Here is a 26,430-nt window from a genome sequence, read left to right as displayed (position 1 = left end):
TGGTGTTCTTAGCTTTACTTTTAATGTTCATGGCGAAGGTTGAAAAGCGCTTCGTTCATTGCTATTTGGTTGGAAACAGAAAATGCTCCATGTGGTAATTGGTATATTGTCTTGAATAATTTGATACTTGGCAATTGTTTTGAGCTCTCAAATAGATCATGTTTAAGCTCTTGCATCATGTAGTGTTGAACCTAGTAGTGGAGAACTATCGTAGAGCTTGTTGAAATTTGGTTTGCATGATTGGTCTCTCTAAAAGTCTAGATATTTTCTGGTAAAGGTGTTTGAACAACAAGGAGACAATGTAGAGTCTTATAATGCTTGCAATATGTTCTTATGTAAGTTTTTTTGTACCGGTTCATACTTGAGTTTGCTTCAAACAACCTTGCTAGCCAAAAGCCTTGTACTGAGAGGGAATACTTCTCGTGCATCCAAAACCTTGAGCCAAAACCTATGCCATTTGTGTCCACCATAACTACCTACTACATGGTATTTCTCTGCCATTCCAAGTAAATTGCTTGCGTGCTACCTTTAAAATTTCATTCCTTGTCTTTGCAATACATAGCTCATGGGAAAATAGCTTAAAAAACTATTGTGGTATTGAATATGTTGCATATGTATCTTATTTCTTATAAGTTGCTTGTTGAGCGGTAACCACATGTTTCTGGGGACGCCATCAACTGTTACACCTTTGTTGAATATCATGTGCGTTGCTATGCATGTTCGTCTTGTCTGAAGTAAGGGTGATTTATCATGATTAAATGGTTTGAGTATGCATATTGTTAGAGAAGAACATTGGGCCGCCAACCAAAGCCATGTATCATGGTGGAAGTTTTAGTTTGGACATTAATCCTCAATCTCTTATGAGAATATTATCTGTTGTTGAATGCTTAAGCATTAAAGAGGAGTCCATTATCTGTTTTCTATGTTTTCCGGGTACGGATGTCCTTAAGTTGAGATCTATCAAAAATGAGAAATCAAATGCGATCTATCTCCTTGGACCTTTGTACAGGTGACATAGAGGTACCCCTTTGTGACACTTGGTTGAAACATATGTAATGCAATGATAATCCATGGAAATCCGAGCTAATTAGGACAAGGTGCGAGCACTATTGGTATTCGATGCATGAGGCTTGCAACTTATAGGATGTCTTATGCATAACACATATGAATTATTACTACCGTTGACAAAATTGTTTCTATGATTCCAAAATAAAAAGCTCTAGCACAAGAGTAATCTCTGCTTCCCTCTGCGAAGGGCCTTTCTTTTACTTTATGTTGAGTCAGTTTACCTACTTCTTTCTATCCTAGAAGCAAACACTTGAGTCAACTGAGTGCATTGATTCTTACATATTTGCTTATTTGCATTCATCATATTACTTTGTGTTGACAATTATCCATGAGATATACATGTTGAAGTTGAAAGCAACTGCTGAAACTTATATCTTCCTTTGTGTTGCTTCAAAACTTTCTACTAAGAATTTATTGCTTTATGAGTTAACTCCTATGCAAGACTTATTGATGCTTGTCTTGAAAGTACTATTCATGAAAAGTCTTTGCTATATGATCAGTTGTTTAGTCATTATCTTTATCATTGCTTTGAATCACTTCATTCATCTCATATGCTTTACAATAGTATTGATCAAGATTATGATAGCAACATGTCACTTCAGAAATTATCCTTGTTATCTTTTACCTACTCGAGGGCGAGTAGGAACTAAGCTTGGGGATGCTTGATACGTCTCAAACGTATCTATAATTTCTTATGTTCCATGCTAGTTTTATGACAATACTCACATGTTTTATATACACTTTACACCATTTTGATGCATTTTCCGGCACTAACCTATTAACAAGATGCCGAAGCGCCAGTTCCTGTTTTCTGCTGTTTTTGGTTTCAGAAATCTTACACAGAAAATATTCTCGGAATTGGATGAAACAAAAGCCCACGGTCTTATTTTCCACGGAGCTTTCCAGAACACCGAAGAAGATACGGAGAGGGGCCAAGGTGGCCCCACACCACAAGGTGGCGCGGCCAAGGAGGGGGGCGCGCCGGCCTATGGGGTGGGTCCCTCGGGCGCCTCCCGACTCTGCCCCTTCGCCTATTTATTCACTCCGTCGCGAAAACCCTAGTACCGAGAGCCACGATACAAGAAAAGTTCCAGAGACACCGTCGCCGCCAATCCCATCTCGGGGGATTCAGGAGATCGCCTCCGGCACCCTGCCGGAGAGAGGAATCATCACCGGAGGACTCTACATCATCATGCCCGCCTCCGGATTGATGCGTGAGTAGTTCATCCTTGGACTATGGGTCCATAGCAGTAGCTAGATGGTTGTCTTCTCCTCTTGTGCTATCATGTTTAGATCTTGTGAGCTGCCTAACATGATCAAGATCGTCTATATGTAATGCTACATGTTGTGTTTATTTGGATCCGATGAATATGGAATACTATGTCAAGTTGATTATTGATCTATCATATATGTGTTGTTTATGATCTTGCATGCTCTCCGTTGCTAGTAGAGGCTCTGGCCAAGTTGATACTTGTAACTCCAAGAGGGAGTATTTATGCTCGATAGTGGGTTCATGCCTCCATTTTATCTGGGACATGACAGAAAGTTCTAAGGTTATGGATGTGCTGTTGCCACTAGGGATAAAACATCGATGCTTTGTCTAAGGATATTTGTGTTGATTACATTACGCACCATACTTAATGCAATTGTCGGTTGTTTGCAACTTAATATTGGAAGGGGTGCGGATGCTAACCCGAAGGTGGACTTTTTAGGCATAGATGCATGCTGGATAGTGGTCTATGTTCTTTGTCGTAATGCCCTAAGTAAATCTCATAGTAGTCATCATGATATGTATGCGCATTGTTATGCCCTCTCTATTTGTCAATTGCCCAACTGTAATTTGTTCACCCAACATGCTATTTATCTTATTGGAGAGACACCACTAGTGAACTGTGGACCCCGGTCAATTCTTTTACATCTGAAATACAATCAACTGTAATCTCTGTTCTCTGTTGTTCTTCACAAGCAAACATCATTCTCCACACCATACGTTTAATCCTTTGTTTACATCAAGCCGGTGAGATTGACAACCTCACTGTTAAGTTGGGGCAAAGTATTTTGGTTGTGTTGTGCAGGTTCCACGTTGACGCCGGAATCCCTGGTGTTGCGCCGCACTACACTCCTCCACCAACAACCTTCACGTGGCCTTCATTTCCTACTGGTTCGATAAGCTTGGTTTCTTACTGAGGGAAAACTTGCTGCTGTACGCATCACACCTTCCTCTTGGGGTTCCCAACGGACGTGTGCTTCACGCGTTATCAGGATCTAGATCTATATTTGCACCAATCAAATCCCCCTCTTTGTGAGGGAATCTCTAGATCTAGATCTTGGAGAGAAATTTTGTGCTCCTGTTCTTATTTTGTTCTTCCTCTCTTATTCCCCCAGTAGCTTTAGTAGCTTTGTTGGAATTTGAGAGTGAAGGATTTGGGCATCTTTGTGGTGTTCTAGCCATTGCATTTGGTGCATCGGTTTGACTTCTCCGCAGTGATACATGGAGGTGAAAGTTCGTGAGATATTACCCCGGGAGCTTGTTCCCAAAGCTTGTTCCTCTTGGGTCTTTGGACCCTAAAGGGCTTAGTGGTCTTTGTGGTCTTTGTGGTGTTCTTGGAGACTCAAATTAAGTTGTGGAGTTTCTTCAAGGGCAAGGCCTTTGTGGCGATTTATTGGGAGCCTCCAATTAAGTTGTGGATATAGCCCCAAGCTTTGTGCGGGTTCGGTGACCACCCTAAGGTTCAATAGTGGATCGAGGACATCCCTTTTGGTGGGAATTCTTGAGGAGAATACGGTGGCCCTCGTGCATTTGGAGTGACTTGTCCTCCACACCGCTCCAACGGAGAGTAGCACTCGCAAGAGTGTGAACTTCGGTATACATTGTTGTCTCCGCGTCATTTCGGTTATTACTATACCCGAGCTCTTTAATTATGCACTTTACTTTGTGATAGCCTTCGTGCTTGAATTTATATATCTTGCTATCACAAGTTGCTTGAATTGCTTAGCATAAGTCGTTGGTGCACATAGGTGAACCCTACTTATATAGGTTTTGTGCTTGACAAATTAAACGCTAGTTTTATTCCGCGTTTGTTAAGCCATATTCGTAAAAGTTTTAAACCGCCTATTCACCCCCCTCTAGGCGGCATCCGTGTCCTTTCAGAGATGCCACTTCTTCAAGATTGACTGTGCCCTGCAAAGCGAACATAAAGTTCTTTCATTCCTAGTGCCTGAAATTGATGCTTTCAAGCATCCCCCAAAAAACCTTGAATTTCTAGTACCCATGAGCCGAGTTGTGTCTTCAAAATTTAGCCCTCTCAAGTAGTGCTCGCCAAACACCACCACCACCACTTTGCAAAACCTGTACATTTATTCAAGACAGCTGGATTCACCCATGCATATAAGCTCATCAACAAGATCATCGTTGACCACTCCGTATGCAAGCACTCGAAATTCGGTAATGCATTTATGAATGGAGCAAAACCCAAGCTAGCCGGTGGCATCTCTCTTCGGAGTGAAGTAGTCGTTATAGGCTTTCACACCCTGCAATATAGGGAACCCTTCGCATGCGGAAGCATCGACGGATCTGGGTTGCAGTATAGAGAGTGCCCACCGGATTGAAGTAGTCATTCTAGAGTTGAACATGAACAACCAGTCTGTCGGGGTCCAAGGTTTCATGTCCTGAGATAGATCCTATGAACCTTGGTATGATACATTGTTGGTTGTCATATCGGTCGCGAGCAATATGTCTTCATCATCATCAGAGGAGTCATCCGAAGACATGTCAAAGAAGTCGTTGAAGACAAACATTTCAAGTTCAGCTACCATTATCTAGATAAAGCATTGAAAGTAGAATCACCAACTATGCGCAAAGAAAGTTAGCAGAATAGTTTGCGATTTTTTTACACAAAATGATGGTTCGAACAAATGAATGAACACATTGTGTGTGTGTGTGTGGGGGGGGGGGAGGGGCAGACTAGCAGAATTTGAGGAGGCTGAGGCTCCGGACGGCGGCATTCGCGAAGGTCAGAAAAAGGGCGCATCGACGTTTCTGGGGGCGTGGTAGGAAAGATCGACGACGAGATGGCCGGGGCAAAGACGACGGGGTCGCGGGGGTTTGTGACCTCCAACGGGGCCCCAAAAGTGGGGATCAACGGCGGTGAGTTGAGTTTTTTCCCAACGTTGGTGCGATGCTAAGACAGTGAGGGAGCAGTGGTGGCGGATGGCTACCAGAGTGGTCGGGGAGGCCAGGGTGAGTTGGTGGATATGAGGGAGGGGGACTACACGTGGTGGCTAACGAGCAGGCCTGCACGCGCGAGGGAGGACCTCGGGCATGGTTCGCCAGCCCCCAAACCCATCATATATTTGGGGCCAAGATGGGGCTGCCGGCCTGTCTGCATACCGCGGACACGAGATATGGGTCACCGCGGTTTGCGGGCCTCTTGGCCCATTTATCTCTTTTTTTGGAGAAGAAAATATCGGCGATTTGCACAAAAATAATCTAAAAGTGAAAGAAAATCACAGACTGACCCTCCGGCGAAACTATTTCACCAATCTAACCCTTTTGTGTGGCGCCGCACACATCGGCGCCACACATGCCAGTGTGGCGCCCCTCCTACCGGCGCCACACACCCAGCCGACGTGGCGCCCGCGACGCTGAGCTGGTGCGCCCATCCGACGTGGCAGCATGTGTGGCGCCCCTCCCATCGGCGCCACACATGCCCTTACAATTGCCCAAAACATACTTGTGAGACAATTCGTCCGGGACTTAGCCGTTTTGCGAGCCTCTACGTGTGGCGCCGACGCCACGGGCGCCACACTATGCTAGTGTGGCGCCGATGCCACGGGCGCCACACAAAGAGCATCGCCAAAACGGCTAAGGACTTATCGTCCGGAGCCCTGGATGTTTTCGACCTAATAGTTGATATACGTTGGCATGTGTGGCGCCGATGACACGGGCGCCACACCACTGCTGATGTGGCGCCAGCGTGGAGGGCGCCACACGTTGACTTGTGTTAAAACCCTGAAAAATCCTACCAAACTCCAACAGTTTTGAGTACAACAATGGACACAACAAGTTGCAATTTCAGAACATACACATATAACACTTCATAGCTCACATCGTAGCAAGTAGATTCAAACAACAAGTAGCATTACAAAGATGGTTCGAAATGACATAGGGTTCACAACTCGATACTTATGAAGATATAGTTCACAACAACACGGAGCACATCCTACTGTCGTCCTCGACGTGTCGTCCTCACGGGCTGCTTCCGGACGGCCATCCTCTTCGTCCGCTGCCGTGGCTCTTGTTGCTGCTGCTCCTGCTGTTCCTCCTGGTCCTCCTGCTCCTCCTGCTCCTCCTCCTATGAAGATAAGGGCTCGTCGTTCCTCATCCTCCTCAAACCTGATCTCCGCGGCGGCGCCTCATCCTCCTCAGTGACAACCTTCTTTCCTCGGTTGACATAATCTTCCGGAGTGTACCGGTTTGGAGCATTGCCCCTTGGCTTCAAGCGGTAGCAGACCGTGGGGCTTGCTTGGAGGTATGCTTTGGAGGTATGCTTTGACTCAGGATTTCGTCGTCGTCGAGAATCTTCACAAACAAGAGCAAATGAGATTACAAAAGTTGAAATTAGTAAGAACATGTTTGATAGCAACAAAATAGTCCATACCTCCCGCTCTGGAGAAGAGGAGGATTGCGGAATTTCACCTTCGCGGCAACCTAGCAAGTTGGCTAACCGCCGCATCTTTCGTGCGGTGTTCTGCGTCATGGAACTCATGGTTACAAAGCCACCGAGAACATAATAACGTACATTCAAAGTTGGTGATCATACCTTAATGAAATTCCGCAACGGTCCGACGAGCTTTTCTTCTCTCCCGCTCTTGTCCCACATAACCTCGCACTCATCGGCTGTTTTTGGATCTTCGACCGCTGTGACAAACATAGCATACACAATTTAAGCGAGCACATGGCAATCTAGATGATGTACTAGTTAATGAGAGAATCCATTACCACGAAGTTCAGCTCGGAAGCAATAGAAGTCGATCTCCCTCTGCGAGCATAGGTGTCGTGCTGGCTTTGCGCAACCTCATCGAACTCGATGGGGTCGTCCAAGATGTAGTCAGCATACACGCGCTTCACTAACTCGATACACGTGTTTTCATGGAACCATTGGAGGTAGTTGTTGAAAGCGGCCAAGTCGTGAGGCACAATCTCCAGAGGGCCAGCAGTCCGTGTCGCTTCCAAACAGTGTTGGAACGCTGCGATGTGGCCGCTATGGTGGATCGGCCAATTTGTGATCTTCCTCTGCCGCTGCCTATCAAGCCTGCAAGAATCAAGAAGTTAGATTCTACCTATTCTATCGAGAATCTTCCGTCGCATGATTCCGGAAGTTTACCTATGAAGCGCCTTGTCCGTGTCTTGCCATCGAGGTGGGCACTCCGATACAGCCCAAAGCTGTCTCATCACTCTGTGCGGCTGGTGGTGTTCAACAAGCCACATGCATATGAGTGGGCAGCGCATACGCCAGAACAGCGCCTCCTTCGTGCACTTGTGGTTGAGGTCAGGCATCCCCGCGCCAATACGGTAGTAGGAACCATATGGCTCCCATTCCACATGCACCATACAAATATTTCAGAATTTAGAACATGCCAGTACAATCAATGAAAACTAGGATTGCAAAAGAGTGATCGGTTACACCGCTTCAGCGGTAAGAGTGTCCAACTCCGCAGTGTACTGCCTGTACATGATCTTTGGATCGCTCGTCATCTCCGAGACATTGTCCCAAAGGTATGCCCAAGTGGGCTCCCGATCAGGGTTGTCCGGGTGATGAGGCCATGACCTCTCGTTGAGTACCCTAGGCCGCCCAACTGATATGCGGTCCCAGCTCCATACGGAAAGTAGGAGCAAGCATCCACCAATACCGCCGCTCCCAGTCCTGCTCCCAGTCCTGCGACAAGCTTCGTCCAACTGCGTACATAAGACATTTGGTTACTACTTTGTCTAGCACACTACTATAGGAAAATAGTACATAGAACAAGTCATCACTCGCCGGTAGAGGTAGGCAAGTCCCGCTGTTCCCCAACTCCACCGGTGGTCCAAGACCGTAAGCGCTTTCAGCCAACACCAATGGGCCAGCTTCCCCCCACTGTCAGGAAAGAGAGTCTTCGAAATCATGTACCATAAGTACACACGGGCGTACGTCCTCCGAGTGTCCTCGTTGGCCCCTTCCGGGCATTGTGCAAAGTTAGTCTTGATCCAAGAGAAAGACGCGCCGGCGGGAACTCTCTCCTTTGGATTTGCTTGGCGCCGGAGGAGCCACCGCCAATAAGGTCCTCCATCCGTCCGCGCCACCCATCGAAGCTGTGTTCATACACAGTGGCTCGCCCTGAATAGGTAGTCCAAGGATCATGGAAACATCCTGAAGAGTAGGGGCCATCTCGCCGGCCCTCAAGTGGAAGGTGTGTGTCTCCGGCCTCCACCGGTCGACAAGAGCGGTGAGTGCCGCGGCGTTCATGTTCGGCCCCCCACGGCTTACAAGGGATATGAACGGCATAAGACCGGTAGGCTGGATGAACTCCGTGTACCTCTCGTCATACGGTATATCCACTGTGCCATGGTAACGAATCTTCAAAGGGTGAAGATCCGTTGTCCTCTCCGTCATATGAACAGCCCGGTGTTCCCTGTCATACTCTTGATCTAGGAGCCACACCATCCTACATTTTTACACAAATACACCATATTATGAGCAATACATACATGAGAATATATCAAAATAAGCCATCACAAATACATCAAATACATACATATACATTCATATCTAGGGATAGAACACCATATGATTTATTCCTACACATACACATTCATGAAATTTTATGCCTAGGGTTCCTCCACAAATCTAGGATACATACATATCTAGGGTTCCTACACATACACATTCAACACTTACATACCCATTTCAACACATACATAGCCATTTCAAACATCTTTGGTTCAAACACAACCAACATTTCAACACATACATGTAAAATTTCATATCTAGGGTTCCAACAAATCTTTGGTTCAAACACATATACTACAATGTAGATTCTACCAACATTGATTTCCATATCAATGGTTCATATCCAAATCAACCAACATAAATTTCCATGTCTAGGGTTCATACCCAAATCTACCAAATCCACCAATACTAGTGCATGAATCGGAGGGAATCGAAGGGGAATACCTTGAGGAATGGAGGAGGAAGAAGTTGGCCGGATAGATCTGACGATTCCTTGGTCGATTTGGTGGGGGGGGGGGCGAAGGGGAGGCGGGCGGCGGCGGCGGTTTCATGGGAGCGAGAGAAGAAAGAAGAGAGAAGATGAGGTCCGGTCGGGTCGGGGCGGGCGCGGGCGCCACACTTAAGTGGATGTGTGGCGCCCGTGGCATCGGCGGCACACTAGCACGTGTGGCGCCCGTGGCATCGGCGCCACACGTAGAGGCTCGCAAAACGGCTATGTCCCAGACGAATTGTCTCACAGTACGTTTTGGGCAATTGTAAGGGCATGTGTGGCGCCGATGGGAGGGGCACCACACATGCTGCCACGTCGGATGGGCGCACCAGCTCAACGTCGAGGGCGCCACGTCGGCTGGATGTGTGGCGCCGGCAGGAGGGGCGCCACACTGGCATGTGTGGCGTCGATGTGTGGGGCGCCACACAAAAGGGTTAGATGGGTGAAATAGTTTCGCCGGAGGGTCAGTCTGTGCTTTTCTTTCATTTTTGGGTTATTTTTGTGCAAATCGCCGAAAATATCACCATTTGGGTATCTTTGGTATGTACTACGCTGGTTCCAGCTTTTCGGTACATCGCGATGAGCAGTGAGAGCATCTCCACTCGTCCCCCCGAACAGGCCCCCGGCGAGCGTTTTTTCCATCCGGACGGCGTAATTCGGCCCAGTCGCGCCCCCGGTTCCTCGTTTTCGTCCGGATTTGGGCCTAAATCCATCCGGCGATCCCACGCCATCCCGGCCCCCCGGGGAGCGCTCGGGGACTCCGGACGAAACGAAAGCGCGCGAAACGGCGAGGCAACTTCCCGCGCATCTGGTGGCCCCAACTTGTCGGCGAGAGAAACCGATCGTCGTCCTCATCGCATCGTCTTCCGCGCGCTGCAAAGCCTGCCGCCGGTCGCAGTTCGCCGGCCACGCGACGAGTTAATGTCGTCGTCTTCGCGCACGCATCGTCTTCCGCGCGCACTAAAGGCTGCCGCCGGTCAGCTCGCCGCGGACGCGTCGCATTCCACGCGGCATTTAATCCCCGCGCCAACCACGCCTATATACGCCGGTCCGATCACCGCGAGGCGTACCCCGTGCTCCACTCTCCCTCCACTCTCCCTCTACTCCCAAGATGGCGTTCTACGACGACGACGGCGCGGCCAACAACGGCTTCCCCGCCGGTCGCTCCACGCGTGGGAGGGGCACCTCCTCCACCGGGCGGGGTACCCCTGCCCGCCGGACACGAGGCCTCCCGGAGGCGGCCGGCGGCTAAGTGCGGCGGCGTTCCAATCCCGCCGCCGCCGCGGGGCCATGCCCTCGACGTCACCATCGAGGAGGCGAGGATGACGATGACCGACGAGGAGCGCGCCGAGCCACGCCACCACCCCGACAACTACACGGCGTGGAACTCCTACTTCCTCCGGCGGTGGGAGCGGAGGCGGCGGCCTACGACGGCCCGCCGCCTCCACCTGCGCGCAACAACGCCGTGGGCCGCCGACGGTGGTGGAGCGCGCGCGGAAGGACGGCGGCGAACGTCCTCGCGCACATCGAGGGCGGCAACTTCCCGGTGCTCACGATGCCCCCTCCATCGGCATCGAGGGCATCGGCGAGCCGCCGTCGGGGAAGCGTCCGGCGGCCACGGCGCATGGCCGCCGGCTCGTCGTCTTCCGGATCGGCGTCAAGGTCATCCTTGGCGCCGGTGAAGAGGAGGAGGCGACGTCGCCTTCGACGCCGGTGCGCGTCAAGAAGGAGCCGGCGTCTACGCCGGCGACCGAGAGGCGCGGCAGCCGGCGCCCTCGTCATCCGCGGATCGACCTTCCGCGCCGCGAGCGGCCGGAAGAAGACGAAGAAAGAGGCCGCCGCAAGCCGGCTCGCCGAGGAGGAGGCGAAGCGCGCGGAGGACGCCGCGATGGCGGAGGCGATCGCCGGGTCGGCGCACGACATGGAGGAGGAGAAGCGCGCGGACGACGCCGCACCTGGACCGGGCGAGGCGCGGCCGGGAGCGCGAGGAGGCGGAGCGGCGGCGGCGGGCCGCGGACCCGGCCGCCGCACGCCAACTCGCCGCCCGCGCCGCTCCAACCGCCAACGACGATGTCGCGCGGTACCGCCATCTGCGACACCTCCATCCGGCGTCGCTCGTCCCCGTCGTCGACCTCGAGTCCTCCGACGACGGCGGGTACAAGCCATCCCGGGGTGGGGAGACGCCGGCCAGGGCGGCAGCGGCCGGGCCGCGCGGCCGAGGCCAACGACGACGGCTCCGACGACGACGGCGGCGACTACACGGTGTTCTACCGCCATTTCGGCATGTAGAGCGCCGTGTTTTAAAATTAGCGTTTGCATTCCCTAGCCGGATTCGAAATATAGTCGGATTCGGCCTCTATGTATGAACTCCTCCAGTAATGTAATAAATATCATTAAATTTAGTCTATATTCACCCGTTTTTAGCCGTAGTTTGTCAAGTTTCCGTTTTTAAATTCGCATCGTCGACTTCGCCTGGGCACGCGGCTGGGAAACTACTACTCCCCACGCCAAATCTTCCTCCAATCCGGACGAAAATTTCGCCGGATTTAGGCGTGGGGAGCGCGAACGAGTGGGGATGCTCTGATACCAGCTTCTCCAGACGGCGCCGAGCACTCGGGTGCTCTTGCCAAAACCAGGAAAGAATGCCGTCGGGCCGTCTTCAGTGACTACAAATAGCCCTCTCCCCATTCGAAAGGCCACAGCAGCGCCACCCAACCCACCAACCCCGACCTCTCGCGATCCGCCGAGCGCCTCGCGCCGCCACCCAAACCCTAGCCAGCCCCCCATGGCCACCGTCTCCTTCTCCTCCCCGCCCTCCTTCGCCGGCGACAACAGCGGCGCCCTCACCTCCGCCACCATCCTCCGTTTCCCGCCCAACTTCGTCCGCCAGCTCAGCACCAAGGCCCGCCGCAACTGCAGCAACATTGGCGTCGCGCAGATCGTCGCCGCCGCTTGGTCCGACCGCCCCGCCCTCCCCTCCCACTGCGGCGGCGGAAGCCGCGCCCGCGGCGTATCCTCCCACGCCGCGGCCGCCTCCGCCGCCGCCTCCGCCGCGGCGGCTGCCGAGGTTGGCGCCATCCCCAACGCCAAGCTCGCGCAGCCGTCCGCCCTCGCATTGGCCGAGCGTGCCCTGCTCGGTTCAGATGCTAGCCTCGCCGTCCACGCAGGTAAAACCTACGCGCGCCCGCGAGCGAGCTCCCTTTGTTCCCCGTCAGATCTACCGGTATTCCGCCCGCACAGCTTTCATTTCGGTATTCACCTGTTTTTATCTCTGCGACGAAAGGCGAGAGGCTCGGGAGAAGGATCGCGACAGACGCGATCACCACACCAGTAGTCAACACCTCCGCCTACTGGTTCAGTAGCTCCCAGGAGCTCATCGATTTCAAGGTTTGAACCCCACCTACCTAATAATCAGTAGTAATATCCTATATGTTCCACAGTTCCGATTTGATAAATCTGACAAAACTAATTTCCTTTTGTCAGGAGGGAAGGCACGCTAGCTTCGAGTACGGGAGGTATGGCAACCCGACCACCGAGGCTTTGGAGAAGAAGATGAGGTGAAATCCAGATTCTGCTTCTTGCTACTGAGAACTTTTATGTGCTGTTTCTTCCGTTGGGTGGATTTTAATACTAATTGCGAGTTTTGATGTTGCAGTGCACTGGAGAAGGCCGAGTCCACTGTATTTGTGGCCTCTGGGATGTATGCAAGTGTCGCTATGCTCAGCACACTTGTCCCTGCAGGTGGCCACATCGTCACCACCACTGATTTGTACCGCAAGACGAGAATTTACATGGAGACCGAGCTCCCCAAGAGGGGAATTACGGTAATATCTGCTATCCTTATGCTCATGTTGTTTCAGTAATGTGATCAGATAGTCTTGATGCAGGCCAGTTTATTATGTGGGAATGAATAGGAGATGTCCATAGCAGTAATATAGCATACAGTGATTTGATAATTGCAGTTACCAGATTATAGAAGCCTAATACGTACTGCAACATCATATGATGCTTGTAGAAGTATTTAGCATGATGCAGAAAGGCAACTGCATTCAGGACCCAGTATTTCAGAAGGCTTTACTAAATAACCATGATTTGCACATTACCAACTAGCTGGAAATGGATATTTGTTCTGCTTGTTTGTACAATTTGTGTGATTCTTATTTGGTTTACATTTGATTCCCAGATGACTGTTATTAGACCTGCTGACATGGATGCTCTCCAAGAAGCACTTGATAACAATAATGTGAGTCTTGTCCTTGCAATGTTCTTCACCACCACTTTTGGTGCTAACTTATTCATTGATGACAAGTATCCTAATTTATTGGTTCCTATATTTTTCAGGTATCTCTATTCTTCACTGAGACTCCGACTAATCCATTTCTCAGATGCATTGATATTGAGCTTGTCTCCAAGATGTGCCATAGCAAGGGTGCATTGCTTTGCATTGATAGCACCTTTGCCTCCCCCATCAATCAGAAGGCACTGACTTTAGGTGCTGACATAGTTGTTCATTCTGCAACGAAGTACATTGCTGGGCATAATGATGTGAGTTGACCAGGCAAATTTCCAATACTCTATTTACAGATAAAGATATGCATTAGTTGAGATTATTTTGTTTTTAAGGTTATTGGAGGCTGCATCAGTGGCAGAGATGAGCTTGTTTCCAAGGTCCGCATTTATCACCATGTAGTTGGCGGTGTTCTAAATCCGGTAAGTTGAATTGGTGCAATTTCTAAATGTTTCTTGAACCTGAGTTGCTTACAAAATTTTCTGTCAAATTTCATCATATATAATGAGTAATTTTTGACTCCCCTGTATCAACCAGCCTGATATTTTGGTACCCATACAACAAATTACTCTGAAAGTAAAAGTTTGTGCTCAATTAATTGCAGTTGCATTATACTACATATAATAATACGCATCTACACTGCCTTTCACGAATTTTTGTAACCTCAGAAAACTTGAGTCACATTATTGCTTATTTTCTTGTAACCTCGTAGATACCTGGAAGATTTCACTCATAGTTTGTTTCTAAATCAATTAGATTGTCTTTCAACTGTTCATCTCAATAAATTAACGAACCGGATTGTAGTATACTTAAATCATCTATTTAAGTTATGTTAAAATCAAAAAATTATAACTAAAGACATTGGAATGTCTGTAGCAATGCATAGGTGTGATCCTAATTATAGACTAGTAGTTGGAAGTACTCCACATATTCAAAAGTTTAACTTGCCACATATTGAACCTCTAGCTTCTGTACCTAGTTCAACATCATTGTTGATGTTAAGCTTCCGAAAAGCAATTGGAATAGTAGTATTTAAAATATATACTTTGGGTTCCTTCTATGTCATCCTCTTTTGTCTTGTATAGCAAGGCTGAATGTTCTGATATCTTGTATCTGTTCTAACGTTTTTTTTGCATTGTGATATCAGAATGCTTCCTATCTGATCCTTCGGGGCATGAAAACACTGCACCTCCGTGTACAATGCCAGAATAATACTGCACTACGGATGGCCCAATTTTTAGAGGAACATCCTAAGGTGTGCTAACTATGTTTTATTCCTAGAGTTAATTACTGTCTATCCATGTTTTTTTTAACTGACGCTCTTTCCATATTTCTAGATTGCACGTGTATACTATCCTGGCTTGCCAAGTCACCCAGAACATCACATTGCCAAGAGTCAAATGACTGGCTTTGGTGGTGTTGTCAGTTTTGAGGTATTTTGATGTCTTACTAAAATGTACCATCACACAAGTTTGTTGACTATATCAAGAATTTTAACCTATAATTTTCATCATGTATTCAGGTTAATGGAGATTTCGATTCTACTAGGAAATTCATTGATTCTGTCAAGATACCATACCACGCCCCTTCATTTGGGGGTTGTGAGAGCATAATTGATCAACCTGCCATCATGTCCTACTGGTATGCACATTTATTTATAAGTTATCACCTCGTGTGCATGATATTGTTTTAGTTTTAACTCTTGAGCCTGGTTCATAAACAGGGATTCGAAGGAGCAGAGAGACATCTATGGGATCAAGGACAACCTGATCAGGTTCAGCGTCGGAGTGGAGGATTTTGAGGACCTGAAAAATGACATTGGTCAGGCCCTTGACAAGATCTAAGCGCCGTATGCATTCCCATTATGGAAACCTATCTGGTCATGTTTGTCTTGAGATCGCTTGGAGAACTCTTGATTATTGAGTTGATGATTGCGAATAAATTGTTTCATTTGTTTCCTCCACATGTTATGTTGATTTCAATTTGAATAAAGTTTGATATCCTTGTTTGAAATGCTAGGCTGAGTGTCTGTTGCAGTCTATAGTTCTCATCTATTTGTATGCTAGTAAACTGAACCGGAAGTGCTGTGCATATGATGTTGTGCGTCTGAACGCTGTACGAGAAGGAATCCTACGGTGTGTGGCTGCACGTGGACCCCATGAAAAAGTTCGTATGTAGAGCAAGATGTTTAGATTGAACCTAGTACTACCTTTTTGTCATAGAAGTATGTTGAAAGTATGTTTAAATTTCAAGTATCTCAACACTCTTTAGTGTATAGATATCTTTAAATTTAGATAAATCTATCTGACACCTTTTTATGGATGGAGGGAGTAATTCATATCATTATCTGACACTCATTTTATAACCGAGGAAGTAGCTAACAACAAGATTGTGTACAAAGGTAGGTTTTGGCACCAAGTCACCAACCACTGCTAGGGCATGGAGCCGACCAAATATCAGTTCAAGCAAAATACTGTGCGTTTCCAGTTGAAGTGGTTCCTGCAACCTCCTTGTTAGCCAGTTCTCGCTGGATTTCAAATTCGAGAGGCAAAAAGAAAAGAAAACTGTGGACATAGTCAAGAGGGAGATAATTTTTTTTTCCATAAAGGAGATACGGCATTAGCCAGTTGCGTTGCCCAGAAACACCATTCCGCTCATATTTGGAGTCCAAATATTATTACTACCTCTAATTTCACGGGTTTCGTCTCTAAAATTTTGTTTAACACTACATCACTCCATACATTTATCTCTCTATATATTTTATACTTTTTCATTAATATTTATTACTTCCTCTGCTTTTATATATAATGCCACTAAGTATTCGGAGCCAAAATTTTGACTAACAATTTAATCGATAAGAAACAAGTTATATAACCAAGAACATATTGTTGAAAACATCTTCCAAGTTTTTCTAACATTTCCGAGTACCAACAGAGTACTTGTGCATTTTCCAGTATTAAAAAAAGGAATACTTGTGCATTTTCCATGGGCCCTAAATTCCGTATAAACCAGAACTGTTGAAGGACTAAACGAAAAATGTGCTGCATAGTGTTCAGCACCAATTTTGGAACAAGTGCGCTGCAACTCCGCATCCTCGTCTTGAACGATCACCTCGGGAATCTCCGATCTCCCCGCCTCCTCCTTCCTCCATCTGCATGGCAACCCTCGTCTCCAGATCCCTAATCCTGCTCGTCGTCCTCCTCATCCTCTCCGGCGCCCTCTCCGCCGGCGCCCTGCGGTTCGACCTCTTATCGGGCCATACCAAGTGCATCTCCGACGACATAAAGGTCGGCGCAATGGCCGTCGGCAAGTACCACATCGTGGAGCCCGAGGGATCCTCGGAGCTCCCGGACTCCCACCGCATATCGCTGCGGGTCACGTCCCCCTACGGCAGCAGCCTGCACTACTCGGAGAACGTGCAGTCGGGCAACTTCGCCTTCACGTCGTCGGAGGCCGGGGACTACCTCGCCTGCTTCTGGGCGCCCGACCACCGCCCGCCCACCACCATCGCGTTCGAGTTCGACTGGCGCAGCGGCGTCTCCGCCAAGGACTGGAGCAGCGTCGCCAAGAAGGGACAGGTCGATGTGAGTGCTCCTCCTCGATTACTTGATTTATTCCTGTATGCACTTAACCTTATGAACGTTGTGCCTGGAGAATTTGGGTTTATTGCTTCAACGAGATTCCTCGGATTCAGATATCAATATGTGCAACAGGAAATTCACAACAGTTCAGATCATGTGTAGAGTGGACGGGGATTCAGTGACTTGCAAACATCAAGTCACCATGTACCTTTTTTTTTTCGAAATGGGGAGAAAACCCCGGCTTCTGCATCATGATGATGCACACGGCCATTTATTAAAAATATTCGAGTTTAAAACTGTGTTACAAATCAAACATCGCCAAAGATTGATACAAAAATCAACTAGCGAAAAAAGCATAAAACCACCCTGACAACTCAAAGTAGTCTTCTAGTGTGACACCAGCCAGCCTGGCACCAAATATCCTGAGCGACCATCTGGAGCCGTGTAGTCACCATGTACCTGGCTCTCTTCCATCCAACGTTCACTAGCCATCCAACGGCCTACGGCAAGCTGACCCAAAACTGAACCGAACATCTACTGATTATACTATCTAACTTCAGACTTGCACGAGTACATGCACAACAAAACCGCATCAGACAACAGCAGCTAGGCTGATTCATTTCAAAACTGCATCACTAAAGATTTCGAAATCACAATTTCATATCATTATAAGTGGAAGAAACATATCATCTGAGACATTTCATATTATTGTTCCAATTGGAGGCTAACCATGTCGCACATGCACATGCAGTACACTACCAAGCGAGGAAAACATGTTGTCGTTTGAAATTTTCACTATACTAATGCTTCAAAGTGATAAAAATCACTCACAGTACTATGTTTCAAGATGATAAGTGATTAAGAGCTGATTCTAATTGAGACCACCTATTTGTCACAAGTTGACAGTTTGCACTACATTTCTGAAAATTCACCACTATGCACTAGGCAAGAAGTAAGGTTGCCCTGTTAATTAGAACAAACCTAGATCAAACTCCCCAATTACATCTGCCTACAATCTAGACAATGTAGACCAACGGCACCACAGACCGGCACAACCAATACAAGCTAGACCAAGGGCTGATAAATTGGCATGGCGAGGTTTGGGAGAAGCACCAATCGAGAGAAGCAATGCGTGAGATCATGTTACGCAATTGGATCATTGCATATACTAGACAGGAGGCGGCATTTGTTAACGAGGTTTGGCGATTAATACCTACATCCTTGGGTGGGCATGACTATAGACGATTCCTTTCATGTACCAAATCAACACAAACAAAGTATCAGACGCATCTCGACCACAACGCCAAGGCGGTCTAGTCACCTTGCCACGGGTGCCAGACCGTCCCCTGCGTGATCTTGTGTCTAGCCTACCAACTTTGTCTAGTCTATTTTGGCTATCCACAATGACTTCGTATACTCCTTCCCAATTTAGGATGCATATTAGTTTTGGTCGAAATCAAACTTTATAAAATTTGACCACCTTTATATATAAAAATATATTAACTTTCATAATTCCAAATGCAAAAATATATTTCATGATGGTTATAATATCATTGAGTTGATATTATTTTGTATACGTTTGGTCAAATTTTATAAAGTTTTACTTTGACAAAAACTAATGTGCATCCTAATTTGGGAAGGAGGGAATATGAGGCTCGTGTTACAAGTGTTCAACTCCAACACCTAACCATCGATACAATCCAAACCTATACACATATTCGACACAACTCAAACAAATCCTATGTGCTTGGACTCAACCAAATCATGTGCTTGCCAGTGGCGGAGCTATGCAGGGGCAAAAACCAGGCCATGACCCGCCCATAATTTTGCCCAACTACCTTTAAATTGGTATGCCAAACCCTTATTTTTAGCAAACTAATATCACTCCTTTGAGCTAGCCCGTCCATACATTTTCCTGTAGCTCCCGCCGCTGGTGCTTGTTACCAGCCGGAAAACGAGAAACGAAAATGCTCTTCTAAGTAGTAAGGAGTTACCACACCATCTCGTTCAGATATAAAATGTGGTGCAAATATAGTTCAAAGTGCTGAAATTTGAATGTGTCGCAAACTGTCAACTCATGCACACATGTAGGGGCCAAACACAGCCGCCCAAGATTTTTGGAAAGCAAGTTTTATACATATGCATCGTTAGCCCAGTCCACTAGCGGTAGCAGGCCAGCATCGGATCCACAAGGACCACCACCCATTCCCCTTCTTCTCGCGACCCCGAGCCCTCGGTTTGGAAATTTAGGCCTGAATAATATAGTTCAGAAATTTTAATATGCTGTGCCCTCCTTTAGCCTGGCCATCCCAGATATTTCTTTGTAGCTCTGCCACTGAGCTCATGACTTAATAAGTGGTCCAAATTTCCAGGACTAAACTCTAGGAATGCAGACACGTATTTTATCTTATTCATAATCTGTCATTTTCTTGTTGTAGATAATGGAGCTTGAGCTCAAGAAACTGGAGGATACGATAAAATCTATCCATGAAGAAATGTTCTACCTTCGTGAAAGGTATTCTTTGCTTATCTTGTAAGAGAAAAACCACTTATGTTATATAACTTCAATTAATCTCTGAAATCCTACTGTCGAGCTGTTTCCTTCAGGGAGGGGGAGATGCAGGTACTGAACGGGAGAACCAACACATGGATGGCTTGGCTCAGTTTCCTCTCACTTGGTATCTGCTTATCCGTGGCAGGGTTGCAATTGTGGCATCTGAAGAACTTCTTTGAGAGAAAGAAGCTGCTATGACTTTCTATGACATGAAGATTTAGGCATAATTTTGTGACTTCTTTTTACGGGTATTTTGTGACTTAGTCACGTTTAGCTTTTTTTTTCTTCCTGCGACCCAGTGCCGAGTAACAAATATCTTAGGTCTTAGCGCAACTGCGAAATATTTCTTCTCAGTTCCCTAGCAAAGCTCAACCAGGTGTAGAATGCAGAGCAAGAAGTCAGAGTTTCCCCCCTTCATTTGTGAAGATCGAACTACTGAACTATGTTATATCGTATTTAGTATTTTTCTAAAAAGTATTATTTTACAATATGTTTTTTAAATAATGGGTGCATATCCGTCTCTTCTAGCCGCTGTTGTGTCTTACTATTTCGTCTACAATTTGCTTGCTGCTGGACTGGTTGCCTTGTTGGTTCTTCAATACTCGGATTCTGGTGTATAAAGAACTGAGACTTTTTTATTGCCTCATCGGGCCATATATATGAAGAAAGCTCTTGACACCGATGCCTACACTTGAGCTGACACCTGCTGATTTCTTCCATATTAGAGCACGGGTTAATCGTGCTGGCTAGACCAGATTATCTTATCAGAATCAGCGACTGAAAAAGAGGTGAGCCACTGAACTTCTTATGATAGTGCATCTATTACAGAACAGGAACCGCCTTCCTTTCTCACCTTTTCCATTCTATAACTAAAAACTTCCATTTTAGTAGAAGTAGCATGAAAAAGCTCCCTTTCTAGTATGTGAACAACATGCAGCGTAAGAGGCAACTACCTCCACCAAAGTTGTATACTAATAACAATGATGAACACCTGATCTATCCAGACATGGTATTGAGAAAGCTGAAGCCCCTCTTCGTCAGCTTCCTAAAAGGGCTAACGCGTAGTTAGAGAAAAGTTGCAGAGAAAGAATCCCTTCAAACGCCAAAGTACCGCCCCACGCGGGAACACATGCTGTAGTGAAAGGACACTTGGTTAACTAATGAGAACACAAATATTGGTTGATCTAAGCTGACCAGTTGTCACAATACTTTTTTGGGAGTACTATATATTTTCAAAGTTATCGTTGTGCGATGATGTCATGATAACGGCATGGTTTCTGTCGACACTCCACCGGAGACAAGTTTTGCTCTAATTTATATAGTTTGGGGTTTTCCTTCCGGCTTCCTCTATGAACTTCTAACAAGTAAAAAGCTTGCTTATAAATTTTCGTTTTCTTGTAGGAGTAATTCTCCTCCCTTAGGCCTTTGTATAAGCAAACTGCCTTTGTATGCCTTGCGTTCTTTTCAGTTGAGAGCAACAATCAGTTTAGCTAGCGTAGCCATTTTGTAAGCCATAAGCAGTAAAGATCACGGCATTAAAGTCTGGAAGACCACAATGGCAACTTCTTTTGTGTATTTTGACTGAGCAGCAACTTGATGTTGACCAAGTTGTATATGAGTCCAACTTGAAGCGGATTTGCGATTTTAAGAAAACAATAACTTGATGTTGACACATTTGGAAGTACCAGGACAAGTCAAAGAAAGGCTGTCACATATATGAAGCGGGAGGTTCAGTGTCAATTTTGTCTCCAACGGATAGCAACTTGATGAAATGATCAGTACCCAAAAGCTAGTTTTCTTCACAACAGGGCAGAATTATTGTTAGAGTACAAGCTCAAGTGGCGACAGAGTCATTTCTGAACATGCGTTTCATATCATAGATTCAGATTCTACAATCTTCATACCCGTTAAGAATGTTAAAATCAGATGCTATCCAGGGCAACGCAGCGTTGACATCGCTAAAAACTGCCGATGCCAATAATTTATAAACGTTATGTTATCTGTACTTATAAACACCACACGACAAAATCTACCACACCTCTGCATAGTGGCAAAACTACTCGTGTTTTCCCTCCTTGTTTTGCCTAGTGTGCTGCAAACAGAAGAGGAGCTTCTCTATGGCAAGCTGGACCTTGATTGATAATGTTGATGGGGGCAAGCAGTACAATATGTTTGGAAATTAAACAAGGGGTACCTTGATTGATAATGTTTGGAAATTAAACAAATCTTGAGTCTTCTCAGTTAAGTCTGTGTATGAAAAGTTGAATGAAAACCTCAGCAATAGAAACCTTAATTTCTATTGAAATAAAAAATTCCACCAAAAATCAAAGTTTGGTTGTGGCTGTGGCACAACGCTACAAGAGACAATATGCAAAAAAGAGGATGCCAAGGAGACTTTAAGTGTAGATTCTGCGAGGATGTGGAGAGTATTCACTTTGGGCGCGTTTGGTTGCCTGGACCGATTTCCTGCATGACTGCGCCAGCAAGATGGGAGCCCCTTCGCATCGCGAACAGGCCATGGGCCATATGAAAGCCGGGCCGTTTGGTTAGCCTGTGCGGCCTTTTGCTCGCCGGAGAAGAAACCCAGGCCCCATCGTTTGGTTGCCCATTTCTAGTCCATCTTGCACGCAAGAAAACATGAATCAGTTGTTTGGTTGCTCAAATCAAAGTTCCATATCCTTAACACAATAAAAATAGGGTGAGATTACCATGCCATGGCATGTTACATACGATCAGAGATCACTCAGAAGAACACGATCCTCACGCTCACCACGATGAGGAAGGAGATGATGTAATCTTTGACCCGGCTGGGACGTACCTCCGGCGGTGCTCCTTGTAGAGCATGTACTTCCTCCGGCGGCAGCTGTGCTAATGGCACTGCCTCATCGATGGCATGATCTTCCTGCAGCTCCTCTTACAGGAAGGTGAGGTACTCTTGATGTGCCTCCTCCAATGTTGCATATCCTCGGTAGCTGTTGTTGGAGTAGCCATTGACCTGATCCTGACAGACTCTCCATGAGTTGTAGATTTCTCGAACCCGTTCGCGAAACACCACATACCACTAGCTGTTGGAGATATGCCCAAGAGGCAATAATAAATTAGTTATTGTTATATCTTAGTGTTCATGATAAATGTTTACATCCCATGCTATAATTGTATCAACCGAAACATTGGTACATGTGTGTTATGTAAACAACAAGGAGTCCCTAGTAAGCCTCTTGTATAACTAGCTTGTTGATTAATGGATGATCATGGTTTCGTGATCATGAACATTGGATGTTATTAATAACAAGGTTATGTCATTAGGTGAATGATATAATGGACACACACCCAAATGAGCATAGCATAAGATCAAGTCATTAAGTTCAATTTGCTATAAGCTTTCGATACATAGTTGCCTAAGTCCTTCGACCATGAGATCATGTAAATCACTTACACCGGAAGGGTACTTTGATTACATCAAACGCCATTGCGTAAATGGGTGGTTATAAAGATGGGATTAAGTATTTGGAAAGTATGAGTTGAGGCATATGGATCAATAGTGGGATTTGTCCATCCCGATGACTGGATAGATATACTCGGGCCCTCTCGGTGGAATGTCGTCCGATTAGCTTGCAAGCATATGATTGGATCATAAGAGATGACATACCGCGGTACGAGTAAAGAGTACTTGTCGGTAACGAGGTTGAACAAGGTATGGAGATACCGATGATCGAACCTCGGACAAGTAAAATATCGCGTGACAAAGGGAATCGACATCGTATGTAAATGGTTCAATCGATCACTAAGTCATCGTTGAATATGTGAGAGCCATTATGGATCTCCAGATCCCGCTATTGGTTATTGCTCGGAGAGGAGTCTCGACAATGTCTGCATAGTTCGCGAACCGTAGGGTGACGCGCTTAAGGTTCGATGTCGCATAAGTAGATTCGGAATATGAGATGGAGACCGAAGTTTGTTCGGAGTCTCGGATGGGATCCAGGACATCACGAGGAGGTCCGGAATGGTCCGGAGAATAAGATTCATATAAGGGAAGTTGATTTCTAGGTTTCGGAAAAGTTCAGGATTTTTCCGGTGGAAGACTCGGAAGGTTCTAGAAGGTTCCGGAGGGGTCCACCATGGGGCCCACGACCTAGGGGGGCCTACATGGGCCGAGGGGGTGCTTCCTAGCCCTAATGGGCCAGGCGCACCAAGCCTCAAAGGCCCAGGCCGGCCACCTCTTAGGGTTTCCCCAAAACCCTAAGGGGGGATCAACTTGGGGGGCAAGATTCCCCCCTCCCCCTTGTGGCCGCCGGCCCTAGATGAGATGGGGGCGTGGGGGGGCCACCCCAACCGACCTCCCCCCTATATAAAGAGGGGAGGGGGCAGGGGGCGCACCCCATCCTCCAGACCAAGCCCTGGCCGCCCCCCTCTCTCCTCCACCATATGCTGCTCCGGCTTAGGCGAAGCCCTGCAGTTTTTCCTCCTCCTCCACCACCACCACGCCGTCGTGCTGCTGGGATTTGGAGGAGATCTACCACACCTCCGCTGCCCGCTGGAACGGGGAGAGTACGGGCTTCATCGACACCATACGCGCGACCGAGTACGGAAGTGCTGCCGGATTGCAGCACTGGGGATGATCGTCTACACTAACAACGAGATCTAATCTCGTAGGCTTTGGAAATCTTTGAGGGTTAGTCTCACATCAATCTCGTTGCTCCGATCTTGTAGATTAGATCTTGGGTGTTCCATAGATTAGATCTTGGATTTATTCGTCTTGCGGTAGGAATTTTTTTGTTTTCTATGCTACGAACCCCATCAGTGGTATCAGAGCCATGTCTATGCATAGATCTGTTGCACGAGTAGAACACAATGGTTTTGTGGGCGTTGATGTTTTTGTTGCTTTAGTTTGTGTACTTTTCATCTTGCGGGATGGTGGGATGAAGCGGCCCGGGCTAACTTTACATGACCTCGTCTCATGAGACTTGCTCCACGCTTGACATGCAACTTGTATTGCATAAGTGGCTTTGCGGGTGTCTGTCTCTCCCACCATAGTGAAGATCCAATTTACTATTTCTATTGACAACACTAATATCACCGTTGTGGTTCATGTTCGTAGGTAGATTGGATCTTACTCGAAAACCCTAAACCACGTAAAATATGCAAACCAAATTAGAGGCGTCTAACTTATTTTTGCAGGGTTTGGTGATGTGATATGGCCATGATGTGATGATGATTATATTTGATGTATGAGATGTTCATTATTGTATTATGGCAACTGGCAGGAGCCGAATGGTTGTCTTTAAATTTGTTAAGACCTGCGTGTCTATTCATCATGTAATAGCTTTATTTCAAGTAGTTGTTATAGTAGCTATAAGTAATGGACAACCATGAAGCGGTGCCATGGACCTTGGTGCAATGCTGGTGATGATGGAGATCATGCTCGTGTGCTTGGGAGATGGAGATCAAAAGCACAAGAAGAAAGGCCATATCATATCACATATTATGAATTGCATGTGATGTTAATCCTTTATGCATCTTATCTTGCTTAGATCGCGACGGTAGCATTATAAGATGATCCCTCACATTAATATCAAGATAATAAAGTGTTCTCCCATCGTATGCACCGTTGCTACAGTTCGTCGTTTTGAAGCATCTCGTGATGATCGGATGTGATAGATTCTACGTTCACATACAACGGGTGTAAGCCATGTTTGCACACGCGGAATACTTGGGTTTGCTTGGCGAGCCTAGCATGTACAGACATGGCCTCAGGACACAGGAACCCGAAAGGTTGAACACGAGTCATATGGATGATATGATCAACATGTTGATGTTCACCATTGAGCTACATCATCTCACGTGATGATCGGTTTTGGTGTAGTGGATATGGATCGTGTGCCACTTAACAACCATGAGGGATGTTGTATTAAGTGGGAGTTCATTAGTAATTAGATTAAAACATGAACTAATTATCATGAACATAGTCTGAATAGTATTTTGAATTAAAGTTTGTAGAATTGGCATCCATTTTCTACCATGCGCTAGTCTTGTAATTGAGATAGAAATACTGTTAAGTCTGACAAGTAACTTTACGGACTGGTACCGTATTGTTAAAGAATCAAGATATGATTAAGTTCTAATGCAAAATTTTAGTAAACCTTACATTGATGATTCAAAGAGCAATGGTTTCAATTAGTACCAAATCATCTTGTCTCCGTGAAACTTGAAGTTCAAATCCGTTTGAAATGTAAGGAGCTGGAAATTTTGTTTTCAGAAATAAGCAAGGTATGAGATATGTGTGATATCTAAGACCCTATTGCAAGATGATAGAATATAATCTAGTGAGACTACATAAACTCATAAGTTTTATGGGAATGCACGAAGGTTGAAGACGCTAGGCGTCCCGATCCTCCAACTAGTTGGGCACTAACGATATTCGCGTATCCATGAAGTGATCGTCCTTAGTATGCACCGTTGCTAAGACTCGTCGTTTCGAAGCATCACGTGATGATCGGGTGTTATAGATTCTACGTGTGCATACAACGGGTGCAAGCCAGATTTGCACATGCGAATACTAAAAGTCTAGCTCAGGTGTATATAGATGATATACATGTTATGGATGTATTCCTTGTTTGGTCACATAATAAAATTCTTGGGTATTTGTACCAGATTGGTTGGTATGAGATGTCATACAATAC

The 26,430-nt window shown here is 46.5% G+C and overlaps 2 protein-coding genes across 2 annotated transcripts; both read left to right on the top strand.

Annotated features, from left to right (window-relative positions):
• Positions 1-12,089: 12,089 nt before the first annotated feature.
• Positions 12,090-15,628, top strand: LOC124702527 (cystathionine gamma-synthase 1, chloroplastic-like). Its single transcript, XM_047234672.1, has 11 exons — positions 12,090-12,494; positions 12,611-12,714; positions 12,811-12,884; positions 12,983-13,151; positions 13,511-13,570; positions 13,669-13,872; positions 13,951-14,037; positions 14,763-14,870; positions 14,953-15,048; positions 15,138-15,256; positions 15,339-15,628. The coding sequence occupies exons 1-11, from the start codon at positions 12,113-12,115 to the stop codon at positions 15,457-15,459; spliced, it is 1,524 nt and encodes a 507-aa protein (XP_047090628.1). The 5' UTR covers positions 12,090-12,112; the 3' UTR covers positions 15,460-15,628.
• A 1,142-nt stretch (positions 15,629-16,770) lies between these two features.
• On the top strand, positions 16,771-19,965 carry LOC124698452 (transmembrane emp24 domain-containing protein p24delta7-like). The gene is made up of 3 exons (XM_047230938.1): positions 16,771-17,199; positions 19,635-19,711; positions 19,804-19,965. The coding sequence occupies exons 1-3, from the start codon at positions 16,771-16,773 to the stop codon at positions 19,946-19,948; spliced, it is 651 nt and encodes a 216-aa protein (XP_047086894.1). The 3' UTR covers positions 19,949-19,965.
• The last annotated feature ends 6,465 nt before the right edge of the window (positions 19,966-26,430 follow it).

The sequence above is a fragment of the Lolium rigidum genome, chromosome 3 (assembly GCF_022539505.1).
Source record: "Lolium rigidum isolate FL_2022 chromosome 3, APGP_CSIRO_Lrig_0.1, whole genome shotgun sequence".
Lineage (NCBI taxonomy): Eukaryota > Viridiplantae > Streptophyta > Magnoliopsida > Poales > Poaceae > Lolium > Lolium rigidum.
The sequence above is the reverse complement of the archived record's forward strand: the minus strand, read 5'-3'. Positions and strand labels throughout refer to the sequence as shown.